This window comes from Buceros rhinoceros, unplaced genomic scaffold (assembly GCF_000710305.1).
Source record: "Buceros rhinoceros silvestris isolate BGI_N320 unplaced genomic scaffold, ASM71030v1 scaffold11469, whole genome shotgun sequence".
NCBI lineage: Eukaryota > Metazoa > Chordata > Aves > Bucerotiformes > Bucerotidae > Buceros > Buceros rhinoceros.
The window spans coordinates 18,882-27,178 of NW_010430978.1; the positions used below are offsets into that span (position 1 = coordinate 18,882).

General features: G+C 47.1%; 1 protein-coding gene across 1 annotated transcript; it reads left to right on the forward strand.

Annotated features, from left to right (window-relative positions):
• Positions 1-348: 348 nt before the first annotated feature.
• On the forward strand, positions 349-3,485 carry LOC104499703 (ankyrin repeat and SAM domain-containing protein 1A-like; the record flags this gene model as incomplete). Its single annotated transcript, XM_010143248.1, has 3 exons — positions 349-429; positions 1,212-1,368; positions 3,213-3,485. Coding segments are annotated over 3 exons (475 nt in total), but the record flags the coding sequence as incomplete, so codon positions are not given.
• Between the last annotated feature and the right edge of the window lie 4,812 nt (positions 3,486-8,297).

Consider the following 8,297-nt stretch of genomic DNA (forward strand, 5'->3'; position numbering starts at 1 on the left):
CAGACACGTATTCCTCTGGCGATGCTTTTTGGCAAGTACGCGAATGGCTGAAAGAGGTCTAGTAGTAGGAGAATGGGGGAGCTCTGGTTCAGAACCAGGACGGGCTGATGCAGCATCGAGCAGCGAATCCCCGGACCAGGTGTGTGCTTGGTGACACTAACCCCTCTGCTCGACCCAGTGCTCTGCGACCCGGTCTCTGTATGACTGCTCCTAACCACAGCTGTCCAGCCACTGGTTTGCTTCCAGCTAACCAGTTTGGTGTGAGAACTCTGCTGAAACTTGTCCGTGCCAGTTGTCCAGCTGTCCAGTGTATGCCTAAGTGTTCCCTGTACGTTTTCTGTCTTGCAGCATCTGGAGAGGGCCCAACGTGAACTGCGTGGACAGTACTGGATACACCCCACTGCACCACGCTGCTTTGAATGGTCATAAGTGAGTCCTCTTATAATGCCTTTGGTTGTGGGGGATACCCTCTGTTTTACAAGCTCCCGTTTCTGTGTGGTTCGTTCCCCAGTCCAGTGGTGTTTCCACTGGAAATGTGGCAGTGGTGCAGCACACCACCGTCTTCAGGACAAGAGGTGAAGAACATCAGTGCAGTGAAGCTGTAGAGGCACTGGCTGCTGCACAGGGTGAGCGTATGGCTTGTTAAAAATCTGGTAAAATGCCGAGGTTTTCAAGCAGTCTGTCATTTATAAGCCATTTGGATAAGCTATGACAACACATTCAAGGTGGCTTCTCCAGTTAACAGTCCTCTGCAGCCTGTCTGGTGTCCAGTGTGTTGCTGTACCTGCATCACTTGAAATTTCCTTTCATTTGTACTTAGAGTTTTAAGCAGCTCCAGTCTTCAGCATGTTAAATCTCGTGTTGTTCCTTGCTACTGAAGATGTTGAGAAATGGAATAGAGTTAAAGTCTTTATTCATCTTCATTGTGCTGGTGCAATTCACTTTTCACCAGAGTGGCCTGTGCATGACTCGGGTCCCTATTCAGCTCCATTAGTGTGAGGGTAACAGATCACTCCTGAGCTCGCCTCAGCAGTCTGTCTTTTCCTTTTCTTCTTTTCCTCTCGGGCAGCATTTAGTAGGAACACTTTAAAATCACATTTCAAGAGGATGTCTGAAATACTCCTATTTGGATTGACTTGTGAAATACTGCGGGATGTCAGCATGGAACAAGGACTGAGTATCTCACGGACCCAAGTTTACTTTTCTTGCAGGGATGTGGTGGAAGTTCTGCTGAGGAATGATGCGCTGACCAATGTAGCAGACTGTAAAGGCTGTTACCCGCTGCACCTGGCAGCTTGGAAAGGAGATGCAGACATAGTGAAGCTCCTCATCCACCAAGGACCTTCGCACACTAAAGTGAACGAGCAGGTCTGCATATTTTTCTGTATTATACCACTGAATCGCTTCCCTTGGATGGAGAGACACTTCTTCAGCTGACTGCTGACTGTTCCCAACCTAGTAACAATAGTTATATCAAGTCCTACTTGCTAATGGGATATGAAGGGCACTGTCTAGAGCAGATACCTCCAGTTCTGAGTTAGTGGTCGGATGAATCAAGTACCTATGTTTATACAGAGATATTTAAATACGAGAACCACGCCACACCTAGGAAGTGGTCTCCTGCTTCATACTGGGCTTCTAAAACTAACCCATAGTTTTTCCTTTCAGTTGCTGCATAGCTGAGAAGGTTTCTAGTTCTGTCAAGGGACACGTTGGCTCCCTCCTTTGGGAACTAACCACAGCAGCTTTGTTTGACCATGCTCTCTTAGCTACTCTCCTGGCTTGTCTCTGGCACCTGCTCTAGTTAACGAATTTGCAAATCATAAGATAATTTTAACCTTACTTGCCCTCAGATCAATCCCAAGCTTAAACTTAAAGAATTACTTGCTCAGGCAAGAAAAAAATATCTGGTGGATTTCTTCCCTTTGCGAAACGGGTGGTTTCTGGTCTAGGATGCAGAGGGATTGATTTGTATGCGATAGCTATTCTGTACAGTGGCTGCTGTGTCTACTTTGGAGGGCTGGCTCCTGTGTAACTGCCCCGTGAAAGTCAGCAGGTATCTCCCAGTTCTGAGGGACTTCTGAAGTGCTGCTGCTGGAAGACCCAAATATTTCTTTTGTTTAAGAGCTGTGGTAAGGGAGCTGGTTTGGTGAGAGAGTTCGGTGTTACTGAACCACTTACTGCTGAGTGAGCCTGGACAGACATGCAGTTACACATCCAAATCAGATGGTTAAAGCTACAGTATCTCCTGTCCCTGTGAATCAACTCCTAAACCACTCGGGTTTTCATCCAGGAGGAGAGAATTAACCCAAAATAAGTTTGTCTGCCTTAGTACTATAAGGCTAAAAATGTCTGTTCATTCAGCAGTTAATTCATGGCTCAGGTTTGGCAAAGTCTGTCAAAGTCAAGACGAGCAGCTAGCTGGGACTTCATGCTGTTTAATTTTGACCTGCAGTGTGTACTTTTCAGCAGCTGAGGAGCAAAGTCCCTTTGGAGCCAGGTTTAGAAGTTCTAACCCGCTTCCAGCCATACTCTGAGGGCACCAAAGTGCTGTGCTTAATTTTTTTCTGTTCCTCGGTGTAAGACGGCTGACTTGATGCATCAGGCTGCTCCAAGGCTCAGTGGTTGCTTCTAAAGCATCACAAAATGAAAAACACAGTGGTAATGCCATTTCCTGCCAGTCCTCCATTGAGCGGAGATAACTGAGTGTGTGTTTCAACATCTTTGGTAGTTTTCCAGTTTGGGGCTGTGGTCATTAATGTTTTCAGGCACCGCTGCAGGCATTCAGCCTCTTTAACTGGATTTGAGGAGTGATTTGAGCTGTTCACAATCAATCAGATAAGAACTGAGGGCTCCGAGTGTAAACTGCTCTGCTCTGGGTAGGAGAGGGATAGCAGAAATCTTTGCCAAAGATTAAAAGCTCAGTGTAACCTGTCCAGGTGATGTTTCATTAATGTCTGTTGGTAGGAACCTTTTCAAATGAGGAGAGTCAGCTGAATAGCCCATGCTGCTCCTGTGAGTCCTGTAACTGCGGCGCATTGCGGTTCAGGTTACAGGGCAGCTGGAGTGCCTTCTGCTGGGAAGAGCTGTGACTGGAACGAGGTGCTGTGTTCTGTCATTTCTGCCCCTTGGGGGTCACCCATTGCTTTGTTGCTATATCTCACCCATTTCATTATCACATTTTTTTTCTTTTTTCCTCTTCCTTTTTGTAGAATGCTCTTGAGATCAAAGAACTCAAAAAGTACGGCCCCTTTGACCCATATATCAATGCCAAGGTGTGTACTTTGCTGTCAGCATTTCACTGCATCATTACTCCACGCTGCACTCGCGTGCTTTCAGGTGCAATGTCGTCCAGTGGCAATAATACCTGTTCAGTTTGCAGCTGCTTGGGGAAGAGTAAAGTGCAACCATTTATTTACTGTGGGTTTCTTTCTTCAAAGCAGTTATAGAAACATAATTTAAGGGAAGCTTTTCCTTCCTCTCCTGGGGGCTCCTTCCTTGCTTAGCCTTGCAGGACTCCCGGTGGTGGTCAGTTTGGTTTGGCTGCACGACTTCCCAAAGGTAACGGTGTTTGAATTAATGCCTAAGGTTTGGTTTCATGTGCTAATGTGCTGATAAATGCAAAGAGAAGGATTTTTGTTTCCTGCCTAAACATGGATGCGTTTTCTCTGTGGGCTGTTTGGAGTGAATTTTCACACCTTTTCTCCTAAGAATGCATAATGCTGTATTTGTCGTTTGAGTGCACAGTTAATTCTTCTGGTGGTGGTGGGGAGAAGGGGAGGCACTGGGGTCCAGGCCTCCCTTTCCAAGTCCTTCATGTTCTGCTTACTACATCAGTCTCTCTTCTTTAATGTTCAGTCTGTTGTGCTGTCTGACCTTCAGCCCTGGCCTTCTGTTCCTCTTTTCTTGCCTGTTTTGCTCCTCTCTTGCTTTCAGTTGTTCCTGAGCTACAAAAAGGCAGGACATCAGCACTTACAAGGCACTGAGGCTGAGCAATTGAGGAAGCAGGTTAGAAAGTTCCTGGTGGTGTTTTCTCAGCCACCATTTTTCATTATTATCTTCAGTGATGCTGCAGGCCAGCGATGGCAGGATAGTCCAGTGATACAGCAGAAGCATCTCTGATACAAGACACTGCGCTGCAGTTGCTTCCAGCCAGTTATGTTGGATCCAGCCATCCATGGCAGATCTCCATCTCTCCAAGTTTAGTTAAAACTTTCACTCTGCTTGATCTGCAGTACCTTAGAAACACACAGTCCCAGCTCCTGAGCTCACTAACCGCTGGGAACAAGGTTTGGTTTTGCAGACATCTATCTCAGGAAATACCTCTTTAAGCACAAATACAGCTTGTGAAGTTCAGCCAGATCGGTGATTTTGACAAAAATCCAGATGGGAGTTTTACAACGAATGTCTTCTGTGGAAAAGTCATAGTCAAGTAGTTCAGTTGCCTGAAAGCAGCTTTCTAAAACGTTATCAGTAGCAGACTAAAATCTTACACGCTCCAGCATTAAGACGTTGAATGAAGAAGGAATATCAAGATGAAATATGTGAGCTCACCTTCCTGTGGATTCTTGTTTACAGAGCTTTCTAATTTGGATTTTCTGTTCTTGACAAGTGCATTATTTTAGACCCGCAGTTGAGTTTTCAGCGTGGCTGCAGTGCTCTCGAGGACAAGGCTGGTGCTTTTGAAATCTTTGCCTTGGTTTTAAGGAGCGAGATGGGATGTATGCACAACCTGTCAGGTTCGTCACAAGTTCTAAGCAGCTTTCTGCTGGGTTTGATGAAGAGCATGTGGACTCATACCTGTCACACAGACCTTGGTGCTTCTCAGGGGCCTGACTGCAGGTGGGAGAACTACAGAAAGTCCCAGTGGACAGTTTAAGAGTCCTGGCTTAGCTGGTGCTTCCAGCTTCTCAGCTCCCATGTGGGATGGGATGTCATAGAAACAACGGAAGTGAGATGTTTCATCTTTCCAGACAGTTTTGGGATATTTAGAGTGGGAAAGCATTTATAGAAGGCTGGGCTACAACTTAGTATCCTGTTGAGGAAAAAATAAGAAAGGCAGAAGCTTCTTGCTCTCGTAAAGGTTAAAGAAATAGTTAACAGGTTCTTTTTATGCCCGTTCCTTTTCAACATCTCTTGTTCAGTAAAGGTGCCTGCAATATGTCTGTTACAGCCCTGAAGGACATTCGACAATGATAGAAGCAAAGAGATGGAGCAGCAGTGTTGCTTCAGTAACTGCTGCTATGAGGAATTTGGCTGTTTAATTTGTGTGAAGGAACCAACCAGTCGAGCAGAGCCAAAGCAGACAAAGTTGTCGCATAGCTCAGCTTTTGTCACTGCACAAACCACCTTTGTCTTTTTTAATTGGAAACAAATGAATCGCGCAGTTTGGGTTTAAAGTGCTATAAATCTAAACGGGCTGCTGAGAACAGAGGAAGCTTTCCACCTGGAGCTGCAGCTGAAACCGGGCAGCTAACCCGCACCCAAAAGCTTGCTGGACATACGGGGATCGTTTTCATTCTGAAATGTGTTTGGCATTGCTGGGCATCTGTAGGAAGGCAGAGGCCTGTTGGTCCTTACTCTGCTCCTGGCAGCGCCGTGTGGGAAAAGGTGTGCTGTGAAAGGGGGGAAGGAGATGGTGCAGCAGAGCGGGCAGCGCCAGCCAGCTCTCCCAGCCTGCTCTGTGCCCGAGGTTGTGATGTGCCTTGGGTGTCACCTCGTGGTGAAGCCTGCATTTGGCTTAATGGGTTTATTCTCTTTCATTCTGACTTGCCTTTAACTGGAACTGTGGAGTGCATCCCTGATCAGAGCTCTAGGGTCAGAGGTGTCACTGGAGCAGCGAAATAGCCAGGTTGGATAGAGCCAGCCTCTGCTGGACATGCACACACTGACGAAGATCCCGCAGAGGAACCTTAGAAATAGGTTGGACGGGACCAAAGGGTCATGCTGGCTCTTTCCCCAGCCCTGAGGCAGGATTAGGTCTACCTAAACCGTTCCAGACCAGTGCTTGTCTGGCAGCTCCTCAGAAACCTCCCGGCAGGGGACAGCTCTAGAGTCTCCTGTGGTAGTTCGACTGTTCAAATCTTCACCCCTTAGAAAGTGAGAACACTGTCCCTTGTTTGAACCGATCTCCCCTTCTTCAGTCAAAGCCCTCTGGAGTGTCTTAGGGCTGGAGTGCAGACAGATACACTTTAAGGGACTGTAGATTCTCTGTTTTAGCATCCAAGAGGAGCATAAGGGCCGTGGTATGTGGTATCTAGTTACCAGGGCTCAAAACTTGTGGTGGAGCCCATAGGAAAGCGAAGGCACTTCTGCTCATGTTCCCGTTCTTTGGTCTGTAGGCGGGCACAGTTCGAGCCCAGCTCCCACTCCCAGCTGTGAACTGGAGGGGGGGATTCCTGCAAGAATGCAGCCCCCGGGCCCTGTCAAGTGCTCTATTTCTCAAGCAGTTTTGAAATTTGAACCTGAACGCCTTCTGGCTGCTGGAAAGGAATTTTCTGTTTCCATCTCCAATAAACACATCTGTCTGAGCGCTTGTGCTCCTCAGTGTTCAGGCTTCACTCTGGTCTGTGTTTGGAGAGGCGATGTAGGGAAGGAAGGCAAACTCCCTTGCCCTGAAACAGCTCTAGACTTTTTCGCTGCTCAGAACTCTCCCAGAATGAAGGCAATAAGGACTTAGGCAGCAGTGGGAGTTTCCAGTCCTGACTCTGTGATGGAGAAAGACTTGCTGCAGTGATTCAGCAGTGTTTCCATGGGGTAATCTCTGTTGCAGGAGGGAATGTCTGGGGAATTCACCCTGAGCATCACAGCCCTGAGCTGCTTAAGGGAAAGGAGGGTGAATTGCAGTGAAGATGAGGAGGTCTCCAACAATTACGTTATTAAAGGATGTTGTGTTTCCATTTCTGAGCCATCAGGGAGGTGTTGGGAGCTTTAAGGCACCCTTGAAGGAGAGGGTCTCTGTGCCAGGGAGGGATGAAAAGGGGACAGTCCTGGCAGTGGCAGTCCCCAGAGGCAGGGCCAGCATATGTGTGCCCCCTGGCTCTTCGGCAGATACCCGCTGGGATTATCCACTTGTCCTGCCTCCCCCGTGCTATGGGGCAGCCTGAGGGCCTCGGTCTGGCTGTGTCATGGGCTCACTCATCCCTGGGTTCCCTTCCCTGTCAAATCAGAATCCTGCCATTCACCAACTGTTTAAGTGCAGCTGAAGCTGATGGATAGGTGTGATCTGTAGTTCTCTGTTCTCTCCCCTTCTCACTCCATGTGTATATTTTATGTGCAGGCTCCTTTACAGTAAATTCTGTCTGCTTTTCTGTGCCTCCCTTCCCCGTGGCTTCCCCTTGGTGCTAACAGATGATTCTGTACCTCTGTAGTATCTCACCTCTGCACGCGGCTGTTGCTGCCTCCTTCAGCTCTGCTTTTTACACCGAGCTGCAGAGAGCCTCTCCAGAGCTCCTCGCTTCCCTCGTGCTTTTCACATGGCTGAAAATGATGCAAATACCAGATAAAAACAATCCTTAATAGGATTAAAGTCCTTATACAACAGAGCAAGGTCTGCAGCGTGGTGGTGAAATGGTGCAAAATACTGACTGCTCCTGCAAGCTGGTATCCAAAAAAGTGTGTGTGCTCCCAAAGCAGAAAGGAAGGGATTTTGATCGAATTCAGTTTCTAAAGTAGCACTTGGAACTCCATCAAGACATGCTCTGTTTTCTTTTTAATGGGAACTGTTCTTAAAATGACAAACTCAACCCCGATTCTTTCAGCTGAGATTGAAGCGTGTAACAGTTGGTGCTAAAGGATTTTGGGAAGAATTTGTTTCTAAAGTCCTTAAACCGAAATCCTTCTGTGTATAACATACAGTAGTAAAACCAGGAACTCAAAGTGAATTTAATTTGAGAAAAGGCTCTTTTAGGTCTGACTGTGCTCCTGTTTTGCTCCTGCAAGTGAAATGGGTTTGGTTACTCGTCTTTCCGTGCTTTGCATTGCTGATTTTTAACCTGCCAGATTCTGCACACATTAATTGGGGCTGACTTTCACTGTGGAGGCGTTGTCTTGTTGCTTGGACATCTTCTCCTTCCGTTGACCTGAGACCTTGGCTCATTAGTGGAGTGATCTAATTGCACTGCTTTCTAATCCACACACTGCATGTAGCTTACAGCACCCTCTCTCTAAACAGCCACCTGTGAGCTTCAGAATTGCCAAGGTGGAGTGACTGTTATAACCAGGATAAGTAGGATTTGAAACAATTGAAGTTTAAATCTAAAATGATGACTATGAAGCTACAACAGCCAGCATTCCTG